This window comes from Dunckerocampus dactyliophorus, chromosome 2 (genome assembly GCF_027744805.1).
Source record: "Dunckerocampus dactyliophorus isolate RoL2022-P2 chromosome 2, RoL_Ddac_1.1, whole genome shotgun sequence".
NCBI classification, from domain to species: domain Eukaryota; kingdom Metazoa; phylum Chordata; class Actinopteri; order Syngnathiformes; family Syngnathidae; genus Dunckerocampus; species Dunckerocampus dactyliophorus.
This window is the reverse complement of record NC_072820.1, coordinates 19957927-19984670: the sequence shown is the minus strand read 5'-3', so window position 1 is coordinate 19984670 and position 26744 is coordinate 19957927. Positions and strand designations below refer to the sequence as shown.

The 26744-nt window shown below is 41.4% G+C and overlaps 1 protein-coding gene across 2 annotated transcripts in view; it reads right to left on the bottom strand.

Annotated features, from left to right (window-relative positions):
* LOC129168865 (receptor-type tyrosine-protein phosphatase N2-like) overlaps positions 1–26744 on the bottom strand; it is a 103330-nt gene that overhangs the window by 18292 nt on the left and 58294 nt on the right. For both annotated transcript variants that reach the window (XM_054754620.1, XM_054754629.1), the window contains 5 exons: positions 16298–16510; positions 14074–14271; positions 3346–3493; positions 1204–1277; positions 52–129 (listed from right to left, as the gene is read on the bottom strand). In XM_054754620.1, the coding sequence (XP_054610595.1) occupies positions 52–129; positions 1204–1277; positions 3346–3493; positions 14074–14271; positions 16298–16510 (711 nt within the window). The remainder of the gene's footprint in view (positions 1–51; positions 130–1203; positions 1278–3345; positions 3494–14073; positions 14272–16297; positions 16511–26744) is intronic.

Here is a 26744-nt window from a genome sequence, read left to right as displayed (position 1 = left end):
GAACATTCTTCTCATGGTGTCAAACCTGCTCCAACATTTGTGACAGCTTACCTGCCAGAAGTCGGCTACTGTAGACGGCAGTGGACCTTGTGTGGCGATGTAGGCAGGGTTCCTGGGGTCGTGGTCCATCTGCAAGGAACACAAATAGGAAGATGCCATTGTGAGCCAGGTGCAACCTGGTGGTGCCGACATGTCCGCCGTGCACGTGGCTGCAGGACAAATGTAAAATAAGCGTCTTTTGTCAAGCGATCAGTGATAGCATGAGCGTACACGATGTATTTACAACATATTTACAGCGCCTGCTCTCCCAGCTGGATGCTCGTTGGCAAGCGAGGCTTCCTGTCAAACTTCCTCGTAACGGAAATTGCCAAGGGACGGTGTGGGCGTGCGGACATGACGCGCATTGGCGAGTGGGTGAGTGACACTCCCGCCTATTACCATGCAAATTTGTACATTAAACGTAATTATTGGCGAGACCAATTTAGCTCAGAGGCAATTACAAAGCGAAGACGGATCATTTCTGAGCCTTCTTTCTGCCCACAAAATTGCCATTAATGGTGCACTGTTCCCTTTATGAGGCTCCAACCATAATGCATTGGCAATGAACTTCTGAGGTTGTTGCTCAATAACACGCACTAAGACTCCAGTGAATAAAAGAAACAGCTGGAGGTACATAGTCCAGCCCCTGGACACTTCATTAGGCACACTAATTAAAAATGAAAGCTAATAATGTTATCTTTTGATTGACACTGTAACAATATGCATGTTCCAGTTAATATGATGCATCTATTTGTGCATGTAAGACAGTGACTCGCACACACACACACATTTCTATTGTCTGCAATGTTGTTGTTGTCGTGCCTTGAGGGAAACAAGTCACTCTAATTCCCAACACAGGTTCTTTTCCCATTGCCTCCTGCAAGCTGATTGGCTGCCAGCGAGCAAAAAGGCCTCTGTCAGCGCACTGTGAGAGTAAACAAAACAATTTGGATCACATTAGCATCAGCCAAGGTCAAAAACAATCATTTCCCCAGAATCTGTGGATCAATTTGCTTTCCTCAAACTGTTCACGCCATCACTCGCCCGCAGTCTTGGATGCATACACCCATCATGAATATTCACGTGCCACCACGCACACACACTGGTAGAGCTAAGCAAGCGTTCCATCACCATGAACACCACAGGGAGTGTGTGTGTACATACAATGGGGCTGGCGTTGATGTAGTCTGAGTTGCCTTGACTGTTCTCCAGCCTCAGGGTGATTCTTGAATGATCATCTAGAAAAAAAATGGTGGAAGTCAGTGCTGTGTATGAAGATACCAAGCTATGCAATGCTGTGCATTGATAACATTTTCCTTCCATAATGAATGTGCCTCACTTAAAGAATTCTTTACAGGAATATGCCTGTGAATATTCTAATTCATCCAAGTCATTGTATTCTCAAGGCATTCAATCAATCGCATCTGGACTGGTCAGGTTGCCTTAGAAGATGTTTCGCCTCTCATCCGAGCAGGCTTCATTAGTTCATGCTCAAAGACTAGGTGGGACACACACCAGTCAGACTAGATAGGACAGCTCTAGTCTGAGAGCCTGGTGCAAGATCCAATCTATTTGTCCTCTAAAGGAGGACACCCCATACCCAGAAGAACAATCTGGTGAATTCTGTCCAGTGCAGTGAGGAATACACCGATTTTTACATTGGGGAAAGCAAGTAGACACTGAACTGAACATACTGAACACAGAACGGGCTAACTCTTTAGGTCAAGACTCTGCGGTTTACCTGCATCTCAAAGAGCAAGAGCACACTTTTGAGGACAAACATGTACGCATTCTGGACAATATGCGTTCAAAAGAGTAATACATCTACATCACAAAAATGCCTCCTCTAAAAAATCAGACCTCATAATGGCTCGGCATTACTTTCTCTCCCGTCGTATCACTGTGCGTCGTAAATGTATTACTCTTTTGAACGCATATTGTTTTGATAAGCCAAACTCTTTACTTAAGTGGCCCCACCAATCCAACCAGAACTCGGCTAATGGGACGGAGTGGGGGTGATGCACGACACTGCTGATGGGAATGTCATACAACTTCACGTACAAAAATCTGAACTATCCCTTTAAATTATCTCACAACAGGCGCAATAATAATAACATAATAATTCGAATTAATACACGGTGCGGCCATAACCCACGACAAACTAAAACTTGTAAAACCCCTGACGTCACTTCCTGCCTGCCACCCATTCTGCTCCTCACAGCACCGCAACACATTTACTGTGACGCCACATGAGCACAAGTTTTATTTATATCTTTATTGGGTAATACAAGTGTAAAGGTGACTATGTGAGTGCTATTTCATGTCTAGAGGGCTCTAACAATGTTACAAAAAACATATTGAGAAGATCGTAAGCAGGTTGTCTATGCCATAGGTACAAAAATATTTCATTTATAAATAAGAAATCCTACTTTGCAGAAATTCACTTATCACGGTCGGGTCTGGAACCAATGAACTTAATAAACGATTATTGCATGGATGAATTTGGTTAGTAATCATGTGATGCTGCTCCACGTGTCTGTTAAAGTTAAACGATGATTAGGACAGGGGTGTACAAAGAGCGGCCCCGGGGCCATATGCATGCCACAGCTTGTTTTTCATTGTCCAGTGGCATATTCTAATAATATAATTGGAAAAAAAAACTAAACAACAACATGTACAAAAGCTGAAATGTTAATCCTAAAAATACTACTAATAGTGTTTGTCATGTATAATACAAAAGCTGAGAGACTGGCTCTTTTCCATTTTTTCAATATACATTGGATTGGTTTCCAAAATAAAAATATAAAAATGTCCCCACACCCTTTAATATTTCAGCATGCAGACCTTGGAGGGAAAGTTTGGGCACCCGTGGGTTAGGACTATCGGAAGAGAGACACAAGTCTCCATGTTGACTTCCTCTCGTTGGTGGCCTTTTGTGGTCTCGCATGATCTTGGCCCAACGCTTCTGACATTTTCTCTGCCAAGCCGACGGCGCTTTTATAATAAGAAGTAGAAATTAATCCTAATAAACTGCTGACAAGCTGCTTTCATTAAGCCTGCTGGACAGAACAGGATAGAACCTTTGAAATGGACTTATTTCTGCAGACACTGTGTGATATGAATCATTGATGAGGTCCGTGCAGGAGAGCTTTAATAGAAGACTCATTTTGAGTCTTCTGCTGCAGGTTTCTGCGAATGTGACGTATTACCTCATGAATGATGATGAGCTAATCATGTTACAGCAACACGTCATCAAATAAATTATGTTCTTTGGAGTGTTACAGGACATAGGAGTTGTTCTCTTACAGGCCACCACAGCAGCAGAGCGGTTCTTCTTGGCGTTGCCGTCCTTCAGGCCCACGGTGCTGGCGTTGGGTTCTGCCTGGTAGGCACACAACGCCTCCCATTCCTTCTCCAGGCGGTCCTTGTTCTTCAGGTGATCCTCCATGTAGGACTGGAGGACACAGAGCGAACAGGAAGTCAGTGGCTTGTACTCACAGGAGATCAGAACTTTATTATTTGAGTCAGACATAATCAAACAATCAATCAGAGGCCACTAGCTTGGATTAGGAATTGACGACCGTGAAAGGAAGTGAGCTGCAATCTGATGTGTTTGCCAGCATGCATACAAATATGAAACAGATGAGGGAAACAAACAAGCTGCTGCAATCATTTAAATGCAGCTAATTATTCATAGAGGCAGTTACAAATAGACTTAAATCCAATCAGAAAGATCCTCAAATGAAGGATTACGTTAATTTAAAAACAGGATATTTTTACACAACTCTGTATAGCACCTCGTAAAATGGCACTAGGCACCGAAAGTGCTATGGCAGTTCTGATGTGATTACAGCTCTATTGTAAATGTTATGCAATTTCATAGGAGCTTAGTCGCAAAAATGATAACATGCTAGCACTTAGCATGCAGTTCTATTGTGATTTTTACATCATGCAATGTAAATGTCTGCAATTTAATATGAGGGTAATGGCAAAATGCTAACATTTAGCATGCTAGCAAATAGCAAGCAGGCACTGGGTACTGTAAGCGCTATAGCAGTTCTACTGTGATTTTTACATCATGTCATGTAAATGTCTACAATTTAATGTGAGGATAATGGCAAAAATGCTAACATGCGAACAGTTAGCAGGCTAGCACCGAGCAAGATGGCACTTGGCACCCAAAGTGCTAGAGCAGTTCTATTGTGATTTTTACATCATGCCATGTAAATACATGCCTGCAACTTAATATGAGGATAAGGGCATAAATGCTAACATGCCAACAGTTAGAATGCTACCACCGAGCAACATGCTACCGGGTACCGATAGTGCTATGGCAATTCTATTGTGATTTTTACATAATGCCGTATAAATGTCACCAATTTAATATGAGGATAATGGCAAAAATGCTAACATGCTAACAGTTACAAGGCTACCAAGTAGCAAGATGCTAAGAGGTACCAAAAGTGTTACAGTTAGCAAGCTAGCACCAAGCAAGCAGGTTTTATGTACCGAAAGAACCAAGACAGTTGTAAAGTGTTCTTACGTCACATAAAACGAATTGTTTTTACACTTTAAACGTTTCTTTGTGGTCCTTACTGACTGCAAATGGAATTATTGTCTCAAACATATCAAACAATCAAACTTTTTACTTTTACTCACAGCATCACTCGACAACTCCCCACCACCGCCGCCACCACCACCCTCCCCGCTCTAATGCCAAAGTAATAAGGTTCTGTGGCAGTCTAAAGGGATTACTGCAATCCAATCAGGAGGTGCTGAGATCGCCATGTGTCGTCCAAACACTGAATAATCCCTTTACAGCTGGGGGGGGGCTTATGGCCGCTGTAAAATGGACGAAATAAGGTGCAATAAGACGCCATTGTGGCTCTATGGAAGAAAACGTGGACCCATTCAAACTTTGACCCCGGCTCTCTGCTAAATTCTACATCAAACTTGTTACTTGCTATGAAGTTACTTGCTACTCCCCAGTTGATTAGTTTTACAGCCCGCTTTCTAGCAGTGCATTATCTGTTTTATACAATATGACGGTTTTTGTCCAATGACAATTAGCAGTTCCTGTCTCATGAGCAACAACAACCAACCTTAATTGTTTGTATTCGTCACTGACATTTATACAACTTTAGTTTCGGGGGGAGGCACTGTGCACTGTGTACTTGACCCGCCGACCTGCAAGCGTGACAGATCGCGTCCCAGCTGGTCGCGCAGCGGAGAGAAGCACAAACAAAGTGGCTGCTAATCTGGATGGAGTATAATCTCTAACACTTGCTTGGCCTGCAACAAAGGACAAGATAATGTGCTTTATATAGAGAGTCCACTAATCCTCTTAAGACACAGGCGGAGAGGATGTGGGGGAGGGGCGGAGTCACATGGGACCCCGTAATACATTAACATAGATAAGACGGTGAAAGCTGCTTCCACGTAAATTAAAAGCAGCGGATGGATGACGACATGGAAGTCGTCATCTTGGGAACAGAGCGTGGTTTTTCTTTTTAGGAGCAGCGATGAGGCGGGAACTCATCAGCTACGTGGAGGTTACATTATTTTTGTATTGTTTATCACTCCGAAGTCACCTCGCTGGCAAAGCATGAAGACAGAAAAAACGATGCTAAAAGATGTCAAAAACATATGAGACATATGATAGAAAATATTTTGTTCTTTATCCAAAAAAGAAACAGTAAAATAAATGCGAAAAGTGCGTATATGATCAGTGTGACTATCATTGTCACAAATGCACACATGCACAGCATAGGCCCAATGTATTGCCATCGCTCCTCCATGTTCATAATAGAAAGCACTAAAACGACTCTAAAATAATCCACAAAGTCAAAATGAAGACGTATTATTTAATGAATGCAATCGCTCCGCCACACGATACAGCGAGCAGATGATAAATTGTGAATGTGACCATGTAGAGACAAATGAAAAGCTGTTGTGTAAATAAGATATATAAAATATGAATTTTTTAGTTTGTTTAATAAAATAACAATGGATAAGCTCCAGCTCCCTGCAGCCCTCAACAGGATAAGATGTAGAAAATAGATGTACAGTATAAGAAAAGCATTCTCAAATGACTTCTCTTATGATCTGATGCTCGACAGTGTATCCTCAGATCCTCGCATATTCGGCATTCTGCATTTACAATATATGCTGACACGGGAGTGGATTGTCACTCCTGTCCCGTTCCACTCCCACCAAAAATATCTTGTGCCATCCCAATCCCAGGCCGGAGTAAAAAAAAAAAACAAATCCTTCACCACCCCACTCCTGGTAAAATGACTCCCACACTCTGTACCGCTCCCATTTTTTTTTCCTTTTACCCTTTGGGCAATACTGTATATTCAATTTGATTTGATGTTCTCCTCATTCTTTTTTTAGATTACTTTGTTTTCTGCAGTTGTTTTTTTCTAAAGATATGGCAACGGGAACAGTTAATCTGTTTGTGGTAATACAGGGCGGCATGTATTGCCTTAACTCAAACAAAAACATAAATAAGGACACAAAAGTGAGGTCAGTTACAGTAAAAAAGTTGAACAAACCCAAACATAACACATAATATTATTTAATAAACAAAAGTGCATAAAAGCATTACCTTCACAAATGACACAATGTACCAGAACTTTGGACAAAGTAAAAAAGTGCATGCAACTGTTGAGACCACTAGTCCCTGACTCACTGGTGTACTTGACGAACACTGAACACATTTTACAAGCAGCATACCAAGTGTTAAAACCGTCACACTGGACTCTTCTGAAGTTAAGTAAAATATGTGCCTTCCCTGCCAGTTCTGTGATCTTAATCGATTGATGGTTATTTCTGGCTTTGCATTGCAATCCTGTTTCACCACATTTGATTTCTTTGCTGGTGTTTGCTCCCTACGTTGCTGTTCATTGAATTCTGGCGGAAAGCAACGGCTGGAAACATGGTTGGCCTCTGGGCCGTGTAGTTCTTTTCACTTCTGTTACAAAAGGGCGGTGCCTGTCCTGTGTTTCTTGATTTTATTTTCATCATGGTTGGTTCCTGCTCACATCTGCTTCCGCTAACTTTTTATCCTGTACAATCACGTGATTGAATAGTCAAGTTGACTCCCATCCTGTGATGTGTGGGATTCCCCAAAAAATGTCAGGCCCTAATTCGCGACAATCCTGTCAATTGCAGATTTTTGGCCTAAAAAAAATGAAGTATTCTCGAAAAACTTTTTTTTATGCAGAAAACACGTCATTCACTCCAAGTCAGTAAAAATGTATAAATATTGTGGCGTGGCGGTGCAGCGGAGCCACGTACCACTGCTAGCTGCTGTAAAGGGAAATGGAGGCGGTGCAACTACAAATGGAAGCACGGTTGTGGCCTTACGACCAGGCCAAAGGTTACATCGTGACTCAGATTCCATCTCCATCATTATCATTTATTAGTGGGGGTGTCACAAGACGCCCAACTCATGAGACCATACAATACTGTACACAGAATTGGGCCCACAGGAACCAGGACAAGATTTTAACATTAATTTTAAAAAAAGTACAATGGAACAATATGATTGGACAAACAAACTTTTTTTTTAATTTAACAATGCAGGTGCGTTTTAAAATATTTATTGTCCCACAAATCGACGCTTAACAATATTATTGTCAACATATTTTGAGACCAAATAAGCCACTATTCTGATAATATATCATATTAATAATAAATGATAATATATCATATTAATGTAATATTTCCTCTTGTAATATGTAATATGTCATCTTTAAATCATGATTTGCAACAATGTCTGAAATATGCCCATTTTGTATGTATTTTACTGAAAGAAAGAAAAAAGACAGGACAAGATTATAATATATTTGTATAACAGCTCCAAATTAAGTCAAATTTACATCAAGCTAAAACAATAGTTTCTTAATAGTAGCAGAACATTTGAATCAATCTTTATTATGAGCGATGAGGGGTTGCATTCAAAGACACTATGTAACTTAAGTAAATATCCACTTATTGGTTTTCTTTATCTTTCTGTTTATTTACACCACACATACACGCAAAAAAAGACGTTGTGATGTTGGGAGTGTCCCTCACAGTCACGCTCCACTCACATGCACCTGCGCGGCGGATATTCACTTTTGTGGACCGCTTGTATTTAATTACTGAATAAATGCATGATGCAAGAAACACTTCCTGTCTTTCATTTTTAATGCGTGACCATGTCTCTATATTGTCAACACCGACCTTTTGTAAGCATGAGGTGTGTTATGAAGCGGAGATATGTTCGCCACAGTATCATCATTAATGTTGATTAATGGTATCGGCGATTAAAGGTGCAGACAAGTCCGAACAGCTACATATGTTGATTTGACAAATCTTAAGTAACTTTGTTGAAATTTAAAATTACTATAGCTTCTGCTTGGACATTAACACGGCACTGCAGATGTTCAACTCTGATAGAAAAAGCAGCCGCACATCAATTACTAAAATTCTGAAATTCTTTATTTTTAAGGGAGAAAAAAAATTCAAACTTAAATGGCCCTGTTAAAACACAACTTAACTGAGATTAATTGAGATCTATCAGTCTGGAAGAGGTTATGAAGGCATTTCTAAAGCTTTGGAACTCCAGCGAACCAGTAAGAGTCATTATCCACAAATGGTGAAAACATGGAACAGTGTTTTCTTCCCAGGAGTGGCTGGCCAACCAAAATTACCCCAAGAGTGCAGCGACGACTCATCTAAGAGGTCACAAAAGACCCCACAACAACATCCAAAGAACTGCAGCCCTCACTTGCCTAAGTTAAAGTCAGTGTTCATGACTCCACCATAAGAAAATGGGGCAAAAATGGCCTGAGCAAAAATAACATTTCAATTGGCCAGAAAACATCCATCCATCCATCCATTTTCAATACCGCTTAATCCTCATTAGGGTCGCGGGGGCATGCTGGAGCCTATCCCAGCTGACTTCGGGCGACAGGCGGGGTACACCCTGGACTGGTCGCCAGCCAATCACAGGGTACATATAGACAAACAACCATTCACACTCACATTCATACTTATGTACAATTTAGAGTCGCCAATTAACCTCACCTGCATGTTTTTGGGAATGTGGGAGGAAGCCGGAGTACCCGGAGAAAACCCACACACACATGGGGAGAACATGCAAACTCCACACAGAAATGCCCAAGGTAGAATCAAACCCAGGTCTTCACGATCTCCAGGCTGTTCCTGTGTTGGCCAACATGCTAACCACTAGACCACCGTGCATCTACTGTATAGAAAAAAAAACAACTTAAAATCCAATTTACTTGGGAGCGCTAGGGTTGTGACATAATGGTCAGGGAAACAAAGATAGGAAATGAGGAGCGAAAAGAGAATAACAGCCTTTCTAAGTGAATTTCACGAGGAGACAATTTTAGAAAAGATTACAGAAACATTAGCCCTCATTCATCAACACTTCCTATGAATAAATATCTTCTTTAATCCTTCTTCATTTTTCAAAGAAAACTGAGGCACTCTCCAATTTTTTCTCATGTGAGATGATGAACACTCAACACGATTTATGCCACGATGCATTTTCAGTGCAGAACTGGGGCTTGCATTTGCTACAGTTATTCTTGTCTTTTAATAATGTACAAATCATTTCATGCAATTATATCTTCATTATTAGGATGATGATGTGCCACCAAATAACAAATAGCATCATTTTTCATTCCCTTTGCATGAGAACATTATGATGCTTTCAAAGACATCTAGTGATTGCAAGTCTCTTGCTGGACATCCACATAAAGTACTTAATTGTCTCTTTCATAACTTCAATGTTGTGTAGGCATGTAAAGGAGCCAAAACAATTATGTTCTGAAGAGACTAAACGTTCTTTATAAACTAGTAAGACGGCTGTGTTTTCTTGCAGGTAGGACAAAAAAAGAACAGAGAAATGAAAGCCAGAGAACAAAACGAGGACGGCTCGTGGGCGGCTTTAATGGCACGCAGGTTCCTCGCTTGTCTCTGGCGTGTGGAAAAAGTAGCTCTTTTGATGTTTTGAGCTAGGCATGCTTCTCTGTGGGCAGCGAGAGCAAGTCTGACCTTTAAAAATGCTCCAAATGATAGCCCAGAGTGTGAAACCTTTTACAGTGAAGAGGCGACACTGCGGTTATGTAATGTCTACTCCACTGTGGAGTGTTCCCCACGTGGGAGCACGCAAACCGTCTGGACACAACGTACGCACGGTAGAGCTATCCAAGGTGCTGAAACAACAACGGCTGTTTTAATCCATAAGAACTCAGACCCGTTTCTGCTTCAAGTAAAATGATGGTGGACATATCACAGAGCAAGTGGCACACAAAGAATACATTTTCTATGAACACGGTTATATACAGCATACAGTCAACCTCGGTTTTTGTACTCCTCAGTTTTCACATGATTGTGTTTTTGTCAAAAGAAACTGCCTCATGTTTTTCGTACAATATTGCACCGACCAAACCAGCCCGTTTGCCCTGTAATGTAACGTTCTGCAAAATCGAATGCAAAGACAAAGCACCCTATGCGTTGCTGACTCATTTGTTTTTAATTGCAATTGCTCAATAACTCACCATGGGGCCAAAGAAACTTGCATGTGACAGCAATTTGATAAAGACTGTGAGAAACACTACTGAATTCAATCTCGCCCGAATGCACCGGAAGTCCGCATCGACAATAAGTTCCATCCATTCATCATTTATAGTTATTTCACATTGTTTTCTGCATGTAAAATTATGTATTTATTCTCGACAAAATGTATTTTTTGTTAATATTTTCGAGTGTCTGGAATGGATTCACTGGATTTACATTATTTCCTATGAGAAAAATTGCTTTGTTGTTGTACATTTACGGTTTCATCGGACCTTTTGTAAAGAAGAAATAAAAACACTGTATGTTACATAGTTCATGCTAAATGTACTTTTATGTGTGTGTTTACTGTGTGTGTTTACTTTTTAAAAACATTTAAGCACAAATTTACTTTGAATTGAACAAAGAAAGGATACTGATTGAAAATCATTGAAAGAGTGACACTTATTGAGTGTCTTACTAGCATTTTTGCTATTGTGACAAATACATCATGTCAGGCTTTCCATAGCAATTTCATTATTTTCCTATTTCTTTTTTCCTGTCCTGTTTTCTATGAATTCATAGAAGAAATAAGATTAAAAAGAGTTGAATTTTTATATCCTCTTACAGCGTTACAATCATTAAATGGCTTTCAAATGCACTAGCTTACCTGACACACTGCCATTTTGGGATAGCTATATCCTGGGCTAGTCACATGACTGTCTGGCACATGACAATCACTCCTAAATATTTCCTATATGTCACTTAAGGTCTTGATGAGTTCAAGACAAGCACATTTAAAGTGTTATGGCTTCTAATGAGTTAAAACAAACATAAGAAGTAACCTACAGCTGAAATTACGTTGCCGGGCGGCAGTGGCTCAGGAGAGCAGATTCTCCAGAAACTAGAAGGTTCGCGGTTCAATCCTCCACCTGGGCACTGTCGTTGTGTCCTTGGGCAAGAAACATCACCCACCTTGCTTCCAGTGTTGCCCACACTGGTGTATGCATGTGAATGAGTGTTTGTGGTGGTTGGAGAGGCCGTAGGCGTGAATTGACAGCCACATTTCCATCAGACTACCCCAGGCTACAGATGTAGATTACCACCACCAGTGTATGACTGGTGCCTTGACTCGTACCTTGAAAAGCGCTATAAAATCTAATCCATAATCCAATTAAATATCAACCTATATACACACTTTCAATTATTCAGCCATCTTTAAATCGACTGCAAGTGACATTAGCGCAGACACTCAGCATGATGTGACGTCTCGATGCTCAAATGGCGGCGAGCGCTTCTGCTGTACCTCGAGTTAACTCTTTAGCATCTGTGCTGCTCTTGAGCACATCAAACACATCGCAGTGTCATCATGCATGCATGCGGAGGGAGGGGGGCGGGGCCTGAGGGCCGTGGGTGGTTAAAGTGAGCAGCTATACATCATAATTACTGCGCCGCTTGACAGAAAGCCAGAGAGGCTCTCCTCCAGCGGGGAGGCGGTTGAGAAGTGGTGGGCGTAATGAAACATGAAACACAAGACGAGGAGAAAGACGAGGAGGATTTCCTTGCTTATGGATGATGATACATATCAGCAGTTGTTAGCACAAATATAAAGGCTCTTGCAGGGCTGGTGAGGCCACATTTTGGATAAAAGGCAATAATGAAAGACTTAAATATTGCACATTGACTAACATCTGGGACAGGGGCGTCCAAAGTGTGGCCCGCAGCAATTTTTACATTTTTTTTTTGTTTCCGGCACATTCTCAGGATAAAATTAAACCAGAAAACAGAAAAAACAATCACAAAAACTGGCATGAAAAGTCGAAATGTTGATAATAACAAGATGATAACACAAAGTTGACATGCAGACTGTTTATTATTATTATTTTTTTAAATATATAGTCGTCCCTCGCCACTTTGCAGTTGGAAAATCAAGACCTCACTTTATCGGCGTTTTTCAATGAATAAATGATCACTGTTTCGTGGTTGACTATGGCTTATTATTAGTCAACATATATGCGTATTTAAGCAAATTTGACATATTCTTGACCTAAATTAAGCATTTTCAAGCATAACAATTGATAAATGAACTAAAATACAACTATAAGGAATTTAAAGATGTTGATGAAATGTAATATTCTACACTGCTCACTTGTGCTGTCACTAGTAACAAGCGAATGTGTGTTGAAGCGAGTCGCTAGCCGGCTAGCTGCTTGCCAGTGTGGTGTGGCAAGGTGTCACAACGCCAGTAGATAGAATAACAGATACTTTATTCATCTCCAAGAGAAATTCACATTTCCAATAGCTGCAGCAGTAATGTAGTTCTTTGGCGTAACAATATTAATAATAATAATAATAATAACAATGTCGCAGTAGCTTGGTTAATATACAGGACACATTATGTAAATGGAACATTTTTGGCAGTTTTTGGAGTTTTTTTCAGAAGGCTTTATTGGCAGAATAGGTGCATCCCATTTTGTGCATTAGCTGTCTCTTTTGAACCTTTAGAACACGCAGAAAAGAGAAAGACGTGTGTTCATGTCTCACATAAGGATTATGGATGATTGGCAAAATTCTCCCATAAAAAGTCCACTTTTCCCTTAAGTGACTGTAATGAGAAGACCGGAGAGACCACTTGTATGTAACAACTATTGTTGCTTCAAGATACAACTGTGATTAGTCTGAGTAGTAATTTCATGGCGTTCCTCTTTGAGTCAAAGGTTATCAACCTAACCTGACAAGGTCCTGTAAATAGTTGAAGTGTGAAATAAAACTGATAAAAAAAAACTTGACATTATCTCACAACAGACACAATCATAATAACATAATCATAATCGTAATCATAATAATAACATGGCTACTGTTTTTTGCCGTAATCCAGCTAAAACTCAACTCTGAACCCCTGACTTCCTGTCCACAAGTCCGGTACACATTTCTTGCAACACATACACGCACAAGTGTTATTTATGTCTTAAATAGCTTATTTAAGTGTAAACGTGACTATAGAAGTGTTATTGTATGTCTGGAGGGCCCTAATAATGTTAAAAACTGTATTTTCTATGCTCTAACTACAAAAATATTCAATTTATTAATAAGAAATCCTATTTTGCAATAATTAACTTATCATAGTCAGGTCTGGAACCAATTAACTGCGATAAATTACTGTATATATAACGACTTACAGTAGCCAGCCCTCTGTGGGAAAAGTTCGGACACCCTGATCTGGGATGTTAATAGTTATAAGGAGGTAAAGTTCAATCCAAATCTATGTCAAATGTAAAAAGATACTACCTAAAATGATGACATTTGGCAGGTACAGCATGTAAGTGTCTCAGCGAATGTACATTTATTTGCATTTACATTGGTGACAATGTACAATCTGGATCACATCTGGATTATACTGAAATTGAGCCTCCATATACTGTATGGATGGTTTTAAACAGTTTATCAATGGTTCCTTACCAGAATCATGTGACCCGTGGAGATGTCCATGTTGGGCTGGGCGGGTTCTTCACTCCACGACGACAGGCTGCTTCTGGCCGACGGGCTGACTGCCGCGCCGCCATCGCTGAACTGAGACGACACGCTGTTGATCCTGGATGAGGCGGGCTCGGGGCGCTCAACTGGAGGTTTGACTGCCATGCGCTGCCGACACAAGTCCTGAGAGACAGGAGAAGGTGTTAGCTTAACATCGGATGTAAGACAAACAGCAATAATGGTCACGGTCTGCATCACAGCAAAATCTTAATTTGGTTCAGTTTGTGTTTACTGCTCTGTTTTCAGGTGACTTGGTCTGGTCACTGGGGCGGAGCGATGAGGCAGGCAAATGCAATCATAAGCCCTGCGTCCACACTAGGAAGACAACATTATCATTATTGTTATTATATTATAGTTTATAGAATTTTCCCGCAGCTTTGCCTGTTGCTTTTTGTGTGCACTTTTGAAATGTGTTTACGTTGTCATATATTTTCAGAAAGAATAGTTTTGTCTATCTTCCTAATAAACTGTTTTTGTACTACTTTCACTACTGTCGTGTCTGCGTGGGGGTCCAAAACCAAGCCAGACCGTCAGAATTGACATTCCTATCACAGCCATTTAGGGACGAGAACACAGACACAATCCACTGACACAAATTATATTTGCTGTTGCCATGACAACATGCTAACGTGCTCGGCTGGGACTTTTAACACGCGTGTGCCCTCGTGACCTCCTTTCACCAATGAAGTAAACTGCCAAAGCCCCCCAAACAACCGTACATGCCCTCATGGGTATCCTGCCAGAGAACCCCCTGGCAACTCTAAAAGTGGGCGGGGTCAGTGTCCACCTCTTAATGACATGGTAACACCAAGTAAAGATCAACGACATGTGAAGATGAAGACAATGAGATAGTGTTAAATAAATGGCATGTGAAGATATATCATAAGATAAATTCACTGACATTTAAAGTTGCAAGCATAAAGATGTAAAAAGATCAATACAAAGCAGGCGACATGGCTGAGTGATTGACTGATGAGCATCATCATCGCCTGTCCATCAAAATCTCCTCCCTCGCCGTCGACCAATCCCATGTTGCCGTTTGTTTGCAAAAGGTTTGATTGACAAGCTTGGGAGCTGAGGAGCACGGAGACCACCACACTCGAGGGGTTGGGGGAGGTGGCAGCTGACAGGAAGCTGGCGGCAAAGTGGCGTGAACGGAATTTTTTATGCACACAACAGCAACTGTTTTCATGCGATGTGTGTGTGTGTGCGCAGTGTGTACGTCTGTTTACGTGTGTGTGTGTGTGTCGTTGTTGTGAGACACTTGCTGTGTACTTAAACAGGATGTACACACACACACACACACACACACACACACACACACACACACACAGCAGGTGACAAAGAGACAGCGCTAAGATGGGGGAGGGGCAGCGAGTGTGTGACGGCGGCTGTCAAAAAGAGTGAGATGACACTCAAAGATCTTTGTTCGTCTGAGAGAATCTCACAAGTAAAAAAAAAAAACACTTAAATACTTAAAGTAAAGCAAATATTTTGTGTTTTTTATTTTCATTATAATCCATCTTGAATTTTAGCGGTCTCTTGATGATTTGCAGGGATGAGATATGCTCTCTGTCTTGTCCGCAGACGAAGAGCACAATAAGAGCAAGCACTTAGCCGGGCTCATTTGAAGAATCAATGCTCGCGGGGACGCTCTCATTTAAAAACATGGCAGAGGGAAAAGGTCATGGGGGGACGAGACAAATCTCAATCCAATTCTCTGCTCAAATCGCCACTTAATATTGGATTCTGCAAATTAAATTTCACACTCTAACGTTACCCCAGCCAAAGGATAATTACAGCAGGCAGAGGGGGAGCAAAACACCAAAGCACAACAACCTGCAGCAGCCTAAAACATGACATACACCATAAATACACTTTCCACCAAGCTCCAGTCCACTTGAAGGTTTGGAAGTGTAAGTGGCCTAAATTGTCCCATTCAAGTGTCGACCAATGAACACATAGCACTGTGCCTAGCTCCACCCCTTTATGCACCTCATCTCTGTGCTTGGTACCCCAAAAACAGGTTTCCAGAAAGGTGATTTATGTATCACAAAAATGGAAGAAAAATGAATCAAAGTACTGTATATGTTTGCCTACAAGGCTCCCCAGTTGACGTCAACGACGAGGCGCAGTGGCGAGCTCCTACCTGGTAGGTGGCAGTAGCATCACTGCTGGTGTCGGCACCCAGGTTGGTGAGCTTCTCCTTGAGCTTGTGGTGCGAGCGATGGCGGAGACAATAGACCATGGTGGAGGCCAGCAGCACCCCCACGATGCACAGGATGGACACCACGGTGAGGATGAGGAACTTTGTGGACTCAGCCTGGCTGTACTTGGTGGGAATCTGGTTGATGTGGTTCCCCTGCGGCACACACGAGAAGAACACATTGGTTGTTAGTAGACGGTCCACGACACTTGTATCCACCACAAACACTTACTTAGGCCACCAAATAATACAAATAAATGAACTGTAGAACCTTGGTTAACGTGAGCCCTAGTTTTTAACATTGCATGTAACAAACTAGTCCGTTTGTCCTGGACGGTATCATTCCGCAAAATGCCTAAACAAAGCATCCTACCCTACACTGTCCATACATTTTTTATTGAGTGCAAATGCTAAATAACCCGCCATTGGGCCAAAGAAAGCTGCAAAAGTACGTGAGGTCCGCATCAACAGTAAGTTCCTATCATTCATCATTTCTAATGATTTCACATTGTTGTCAGCAAGTAAAACCATAATTATGCCCTATGAAATGTATTGCATTTTTGAAATGGAGTCACTGGATTTTCTATGGAAAAAATTGCCTACGTTTTTGTCGGTTTCTGTTTTCGTCTGATCCTTTGAAAAAAATTAAGAATAAAAACCGAGGTACCACTGCACTTGCAATACACATTTCTACCACATGAGGCACAATGACAAGATAAACATGATTTATTTCCGCAGTTAAAATAAATATTTGTTCAATCCTGGTATGATTAGAAATAGAAATAGAAAGATACCAACAATTTTAAAAATATCAGCGCAAGGCTGAATTTTGAAAAATTCGGTACAAAAAGTGACAAATAAATAAATACACTGGTGAGTAAATGTATTGAATGTACATTTGACAGCTGTTGATAGAGTGGTTCTGAGTTAGTCTTTTTTGGACTTGAGATAATAATAATAATAATAACCAGATTTTAGAAACAACGAGGTCGGGGATGTACAAACTTTTTCAAAAAAAAGTATGCAGGAACCAATTTGATGAATTTCATTTTGTATAAAAGACTAAAACCAATCCAGTCTGTTCAGAACATACTTATATTTAAAGAAAAAACAGCCTGCAGGTCAGCTTTGTGATATTAGCATCAACATTTAAATTTTTTCTCATTACATTACGCCTTTTTGCTCCTTTTTTCTACTTTTTTTTGGCAATTGTAGTTTTAGAATGTGCCTCAGGCCGAAAAAAAATTGGACCCGGCTACACTAGGGCATTGCTCATGATTTTAGTAATGATTAAAATCCATCATCCATTTTCTATACCGCTTGTCCTCACTAGGGTCGCGGGTATGTTCACTAAAAGGTGTAAATGTTAAAAACCCCAACATTTTTTGAGCTGAAACCAAAACCGTTGAAGAGCAGATGTGATGAAATCCTCAGATTGGAAGAGTTTGGATCAGAACCACTCAGGAGTCATCTTTGGATTCTCCTGGATTAAAACACCAAATGTCTGAAAGTGCCACCAGCAGTCAGCTAGGTTCTGGTTTTGGCGCTGGTTTGACGCCATGGCACAATGGAGCAAAGTGTTGTGTTGCAGAGACAAACACTCTCCACGCTGACAAGTTTAATCACGCGCATTTGTTCCGCCATCTGGGCACGCCGCACCACAGAACGCATCGATTCCCGCCTAGCAAAGCATCATGGGAGTCTGGAGACGCTGCGCCTTGGGCAAACAAGCGCAGATGAAAGATTTCTTTTCACGGCGACACAATGGACGTACGGAGGGAGGAAGTGTCGTCCTCGAGAGCGACGAGGTAGCGCGAGAGGGGGTGGCAAACAGGTCTCATTGAGCAACATAATGAGCCCGACGCCATTTTACCTGACGTACCCTTGCTAACAAAAGGCAACGTAATTACACTCTGCGTAATGACGGCCGCCTCCAAGAGCTACAAATTGCAGCATCGATGTGAAGACCTCCCACTCCCCCTGAAAAATAATGATCCCCAAAGAAATCACTGGGCTTTTATGAGTGATTGTCGCATCTTTTCACACAATACATGACATCTATGCAGTTAATCATAGACTGACTCCATGCTTGACGTGACGGGGGTCAGATAGACACGCGGCCATTCTTCTGCTAGCGTCAACTCAACGCTTCAAAAGAATTACAGTCTTGATGGGGATATTTTCCTCCTGAGCTGAACAGAAACAATTAAGTATTGTGTGTGAATGTTGCTCAATGTATGGATTAGTGCACACTTCCTGTCGACGATTTCCTTCTAGTCCCTCCCGCCTCGACAGGTAGCATATTTAATCTTGAACCAAATCTCAGCTTGTTCTCAAGCTTATGGAAAGACGGTCTGCCTGGTGGGTAAAATGAGAAGGTCTGGTGGGGGTGCCCCTCAGTGGGTGGAGGTCACAGAGATTATGGGGGTGGGGGCGTGGAGCGTTAATGGAAACGACGGGTTTGAAAGCGGACGGCAGCCCTGCCGGTCCCCGCTGGCCGCCTGTCAAACCTCGGGAGGGTTTAGCCTGTGCGTGGATTGTTTTGGAATTCTGGTGGGGGCTCAGGCATAGAACCCCCACCGCCCCACCACCAATCACACACTGCCGCCACCATCACCACAAAATGACATTCCCCCTACCGCCCACCACCCCCCATGATTTTCATTCACTGTATTCAGTACCTGATAAAGAATGACCCACCGGGGGGACTACAGTTGTGCACTACATTGTGTGTGTGTGTGTGTGTGTGTGTGTGTGTATGTGCGTTGTGGGCGGGGGAGCTTTAAAACTTTTAACGTGGCAAAAACTGTAGGGAAAGAAAACTTTTGGTCAACTTTATTGTGAAATTGTGTCACAATGACACACAGTGTCTGAATGGCACACACACACACACACAAACATGCACGGACACCCACATCTGGAAGTATTTTATCGTGTGAGCGCTTCGCGGCAGGCTAGAGAAGAGGGCAGAGTCAATATGTGCTGTGACACATGCACACACACGCATTACACACTGCTTACATTTCTGTCTTCATTTGCGTGAAAGCTAAGCATGTAGTGGGTGGGGTCATTAGTCAAACATTACTGCTGATTTCACTGCTATCATTTATCACCAGTCTGCCCCATAGCTCACCCAGTGCCCCCCGCAGCCCACTCAAAGAACAAATAAGTTCATTTGTCATCCCGACTCATCTCATTGTATTATCACATTAACTTCCATGGAGTAGCTGCTCCACTCCCATAAGTCATCACGCCTCTCTGGAATGGAAGTGTAACAGCCAAGAGAGGGAGAGGTGGATGAGCACCGAGCCAGGCGGGTGTGGTGGCGAGGGGGGGGGGTTGTCCAACTCCACGTCACCCTCGCTCTTTATCACGCCTGCCCGCCATGTTTGTCTATTGATTCAAACAATTGCAGCCAGCAGCTTCATCAAGTGTGTTAGTTGTCGTATAAGAAGGGGTGTGTGTGTGTGTGCATGTGTGTGTGTGTGCGCATGGGAGGGAGAGGGGGTGAATCTATATTCTCGAATAAGAAATGTAAAAAAAACCCCAAAAAAACATGTGCCTGCATTGCAGCTGCTGCAGACGTTTGCAATGTCTGTCAATCAAACATGCTCAAGCGAGGGGGCGTGGTCTGTTTAAGGGGGGGAGGGGGGGGGCGTGGCCACTTCAACAAGCTCACTCTGTTGAATTTGAACAGCACAGACGTGTTTCACCTGCTCGGCCTATGAGGAAAGTGCGGCTCCTTTTTGAACATTTTGCACACAAAAAAAGCAAAGGTAAAACTAGTGTTGAAGAGGAGCTTTAAATAATTAAACTAATGAATGTACTTGTAAACCATGTGAAACTATTATCCATCTTCTTCTGCCACCGTGCTCGCACATTTCCGTCGCAGAGAGACCAGCTTGATTCTACAAAAAAGCTGTGCTACTTCTTCCTGACTGAGCCATTAAGTGAAGTCGTACACACACAGCGGGAGTTTACGTATAAACTAGACTTCATCACGCCACTAAGAGACATATGATTCTAAAGGCCGATTAAATACAATTTCAATAGGATTTATTAGTCTAATAAAACAAGTCTATTATGTATGTGGTTAAAAGTGCTATGTGTGTGTGTGTTTGTGTGAGACAGCTTGTATATAAGTGTGTGTGAGAGTGGCAGATGGATTTGCTCGGCTTTAGTTTATTCAGCTCGGGTGAAAAAGGTCAAAGGGTGAAAGGCAATGGGCGGCCATTGTTTTCTGTCGCAAAGACAAATGTTTTCAAATTTTATTTATGTTCAGCCTTTATGAACTTTAGCAGGGATTTAAACTAGATAATATGTATAAACACAGACACAGTAGAAAACATGATGATGCTTTAAATGTATAATATAATCTGGATTATCTTTATTTGGCATTTTATACACACACACGCACACACACACATGCACACAGACTAGCGTACAATACAATTCCACCAGTACACAAATGCGGCCGCTGATTAAAAGTCCCGAGGTTAGATTTCGGTAAAGGCCCTCATGGCCCGTCCCTCCATTTGAAGTCCACTTCACCACTGTGTCACTAATGCTGTGTACTGATTATGTTCACTCCTTCAGTGCATGAAGTGAATGCATGAACATGACTGTAAAAGCCAAAATCAAGGCCTATAAATTAAATGTTGTTTGCTGCTGCCGCACAAACTTGTGAAGTTGTAACAGCACACGTCAAAAGTTCTAAAAATTGCTATCATGTTTCAGCAGGCAACATCATAAAACGTCTACTGTAATTCAGCAGCAAGCTACGTCAGTCGTTGATCATGTTTCAGCATCAAAATTAGACTTCCAGCACGCTTAAGCATTAAACGACGTTAAACTTTGCTCATGCAAATAACAGCAATTACATTTTCAATCAAGTTTCAGCATAAAACATTACAATTCTACCATTCGACCATTAGATTTCTAGGATTTCTATCTTGTTTCAGCAGCAAATTACTCCAAATTGTATTGTATCATATTTCGCTCAATATTCAAATTCAAATTCTTTATTTTTAAAAAGGGACAGTGTACATTAATCAACATTTCTTATCCCTCATACTTCAGCAGCCAGCAACATTACACGTCATGTTTAAGCAGCAAATAACTATGAGTGTCCATGATGCTTCAGCAGCTAATAACTCCACATTTACTATCAATTTCTAGCCTGTTTCAGCAGCAAACAATGCCACACTATCAATTTCAATCATGTTTCAGCAGCAAATGATACCACACGTTCTATCAATTTATATCGTTCTTCAGCAGCGAAGAATCCCACACTTTTTAAAAATCTATTTCTACGTTTCAGCAGCAAATAACCCCACATTTACTAACAGTTTCTACCATGTTTCAGCAGCATTAAACATTCATGAAGTTTCAGCATCTTGAGCTGCAAATGAACAACTTTGACATCTTTGGGAATATTTCATCTTTGGCTGGTGTAATAATCGTGGAATAAAGTCAAACAGCCTCCATTGTGCCACCTATAAAGTAACAGTCAAGTCCTACCAGTGGGTCCCATCACACTGTGGCAGCATCGGATACGAGTCAGCGTCACGGCGTTGGCGCCAGTAGAGGCGTGAGGGAGTCATCTTCCTCTCACCTCCTCATCCTCCTTCTTTCGGCACATCCATTCTGGCGGAAAAGAAAATGCACGAGGCGATTCTCTCTTTCCCTCCAGTCATTCAGCATGTGCACAGTGAGACGAGGATGAGGATGAGGATGAGGATACGGAGACGGCATCAGTCCTCCACTTGGATGCAAGAAGAATGAGACGCTTTTATTCAGAGAGAGACACTACAAAGTGCAGTGAGGGGGGGGGCTCCTCCTCCTTTATATGCCCCCCTCCCTTCCGCCCTCCAATCCCTGCCTGTCCAACGCACATGTCACCTCCTCCGTTGCCATGGTGATGGCTCCACATGTTGTCGACAGGAGGAAGAGGAGGAGGAAAAAGGTGAAAAGGAAAGGAGGAAAGGGAAGAAAAGGAAGGAATCTTTCATCGTCATCCCAGAGTTCAAAAGTGTTGATATAACGTATACTCTGTATACCCCATACACACAGTAGGCCAGTATGTACAAAACATGGACAAAAGTATATGGCCACATGAACGAATGAATATATGAGAGTTTGGCCGATGGGGTTCTTAGTTGTCCCTGCATCTTCATTCTTCATCTTCGCAAGACATTTTGGACAACTGATTGTTTCCGACATTGTGGCAACGCTTTGTGGATGACCCTTTTCTGTTCCCAGTGGGAACCTGGGTTCCTAGGTCCATAAAGGCATGCTTGGAGGAGTTTGGTGTGGAAGAAGCCCGAAAACCTCTGACCTCACAAATGAACACGTTCCGAAATTTTGAGAAAATCTTGCCAGAAGAGTGGAAGCTGTTCTAGCCGCAAAGACACCACATTTTCTTTTCAACTTTTCATTTCCTGTAGCTACCCCAACACTCTGGTCCAGACATTTGCAGGGACGCTTGTGGACCTCAGATACTTTGGTCCAATATCCTGTCATTCTTGTTGCCATGTCAACCAAGCCAACATACTTCCCTTTACAAAAAAGCTTGCATGAATATTTTTTTTCACTTCAGACTAATTCATTAATATATAACACATGTGATATTCCAGGAGACACACACACACACAAACACACCAATCAACAAATGGCACTAACGGGTTTGGTGAAGAGAAGATGCTGAGAGCAACAACAGACAAACATCTGACAAGTTTCTTGTATTGTAGTGTAGCAGGTGTGTGTGTACGCGCGTTACAAACACGAGAAACAGGTGGGAGAGTGAAATAGGCTGTTACTCTTTGCTGTTAGTTAAAATGCATAGTGTGTGTGTGTGTATGTGTGCTGTTGGGCTTATAGAGAACAATGAAAGACGATGCTGCCTGATGCAGATGACAAGCTCCATCCTGAAGAGTGTGTGAGTGCGTGCGTGTGTGTGTATGGGGGTGGGGCCTCTTCAGTTTATCTTTCTATTCAACTACCACCCACCCACCCACTCCTCCATCACTAACCAAACCCAAAACCCAACCAGAGACACCCCCACACCTCCCTTTGTGCCCCTTTGTGACAGCTGGAGGTGGCAGCCACTCAAGACGCTGCTGTGTATAAGTGTGTGCGCTTGTGAATGTGTGTGTGCACTCGTGCATGTGTGTATTAGAGCTGTTGCTAATAGTCAACCCCCACACAGCCCCTCGCAGCTCTGAACAGCAAGAAGAGGATGAGAAGGAGGGAACTTTGAGCGCCAACATTCAATTTCCTGAGAGAACATACAATAACACAACCTCACTATAGCGCCATATCTATAGCAAAACATCAACTATGACACGACTTTCGCAAACCTACAGTACCTCACAAAAGTAAGTAGTCATCACAATTCTGCAATTATTTTATGACATCTTTCATGCGCCAACACTTAAGAAATGACTTTGATACAATATAAATAACGTAGTCGGTGTACAGCTTGCATTTGTACAGATTTTATCTAATTTAAAGTGTAAATTTACTACTTCCTAAAAATAATTCCAATACATAACCATTAATGTACAAATTGCTAGAAACAAAAGTGATTACACCCCTAAGCCAAGTCCAAATTGTGCCCAATTAGCCATTTTGCCCTGTGTCATGTGACTTATCGCTCTCATACTGGTCAGTGGAAGTTCTACATGGCACCTCATGGCAAAGAACTCTCTAAGGACGTGAAAAAAGAATTGTTGCTCTACATAAAGATGTTCTAGGGCCTAGGCTATAAGAAGATTTAAAATTTCAGTGTTGTCCCATGAAAAGAAATAAATATAATAATAAAATATTTGCATGCATGTCAGGGAGGTACAGTCGTACCTCAGTTTTTCTTGTTATTAATTTGTTCCAAAAGGTGTGACAAAAACCGAAGCATATGAATTCCGAATCAAGTTTTACCATCAGAAATAATGTAAATCTAATCAATCCGTCCCAGACACAAAATATTAACAAAAAATATATTTTCTAAAGAATAATTATACCTTTACATGTAGAAAACCATGCACATTAATTATAAAAAACAAATGAAATGGACAAAAGAACATGAGCATAATTTTTACCTTTAATAAAGATGTCTAAGACAGCAAGGAGCTTGTTTTTTTCATTGTCTTATTCTAAAAATAAAACAAAAAGAGCAAAAGGGCATAACACAAACCTGAAATGAAGGCTGTTTTTTCTTTAAATATGTACAGCAGGGGTCACCAACAAAGTGCCCGCGGGCACCAGGTAGCCCCCCACGACCACATGAGTCGCCCGCAGGCCTGCTTTTCATTCAGGTTTTCAGTTAATAATGTGAGAACACTAGAAAGAAATGTATTCTGAAACATAAAATGTGAGTTGTGGATACCAGCATTTTGTGAATGTTTTGGTAAAACAAGCATATTTGATCTGTTTGGGTTGAAATAAGGTGTGAAAATCCTTTCTACAAAAATGAGTAGCTCTTGGTCATTTTCATTTTCTAAAAGTAGCTCTCGCAAGAAAAAACGTTGGTGACCCCTGATGTACCGTATAATGCCTTGAACGTGGTCATATTGCTGAGCTGCATAAGTAAGGCCTCTTGCAAAACGCCATTGCTGCTGAGGTTGGACGCAGTAAGTCATTTTAAACTTCTTCAACGATCCTGAGGGTTATGGAACAAAAAACTCAAGTGGTAGATAGAAAAAATGTTACTGGCCCTGAGGACTTTATTGGCTGTTCGTCAAGACATGGGATGATCCTCGGCCCAAATGATTGTGGTTACTGGTGGCGAGTACAGTCCAATAGCAATCAGACTGTATTTGCAAGAGAAGGATTTTAAGAACAAAAATCATCTTTAAAGGGCTTGTCTCCTTTAACGCCACAAAATTGTCCATTTGGAATTTGCACAAGAGCACCAAACATGGGACATTGAAAGGTGGAAGAACGTTTTATTCTCTGATGAGAAAAAATGGAACTTTGGCGGTGTTGTGGAGACGACCCCAGGATGCAAGAGGTGAGATCCAATGTAAAGATAAAAGTATATTTTTAATTAATACGGCTACTGTGTAGCGACAGGAATCCAACACAACAAGCATTCAAATGACAATGCGCCAACATAAAACAACGCACGCAACTGAACTAAATAGGATAGCTAAAATTAGCAGCAAGTCCGGGAAAACAGAGAAGCAACGCATGGAAACACAGAATAGAGAAGAAATGGAAGTAAATACAAAATAAGGGCAAAAAATAGGAACTAAGGCATAAAAGAGAACACACTGTCACATGTGCTAACTAACGGATCCTGACCTACTGTACATATACTGTATATCCTGGATAATATAATAACACAATAATCCTGTCCTGTCATTTATTTTTCTGTTAATTAAATACAGTACAAATGGGCATATTTCAGACTTAGTTGCTAATGTGTGATTAATCATGATTCATTAATTAAAAAACTGTGATTAATCTAATTTAACTTTTTAATCATTTGACAACCCTAGTCTTTACATAACTACACATCAACATAAATGATTAGTAGCAGCAGCTACAACTGCCCTCATTTTTTTAACCTCAAATTTTAACTTTTTGTTTCAATTTGTGGAAAAATGTTCAACAGCTAAAAGCATCATGTTTAGGACATGCATGCAAAGTTATAAGCATTTAAAAATGTACCTGCATTGTTTTATGACTTAAATTAAAGTTAAATACAAAAGTCTGTTTGCCCACTCCTATATTTTGTCATTGTATTTTTTTTTAAGCAATGTTAAAATCTTCGTCTTGTTTCGCTCTTGTGAACTCAATATCGTGTATCATCTCATCTCATGAGCTCAGTGTATCGTGACACCCCTACTAATAACATTGCTTCACTTCTTTTTACATTTTTATGACACGTAGGAATAAAAAAATGTGACTTCAAACATTGTCTGTGCACTTAATAAAGTTTTTATGATGACGCTGGAACAGATTCTTTCTATTTACATTATTTACTAGACAGAAAATATTTCTAAACGTCTCTGAACATATTGTTTTCAATCTCTCAGTTTTGTCTTTGAGAGAAGGCCCCTGGAGGCCTTGAAAGACCTTCTCCATCATGCCTTTTCTCAATCGGAATGTTGTAGAAGGTGGTCTGTCAGACATAAAGTCTCCACATTATGATCACTCATCATGAAGCTTTTGTGTCTTGATGCCTTCAGAGCACCGCAGCAACATCCACAAACACGGGCCGATGCCTCGATGTGATCTCCTAACGGTTGCTGGTGGTCGCAGCCTGAAAAGCTCTTCCCGCTGAGTGGAAGACCACCGCACCGACGGTCTTTGTGTCAGTGTGTTAGCAAGCCGCCATTCTGCCGCCCGCGCCCACCCCCTCAGCTGGTATGGCACCCGGGACAAAAGA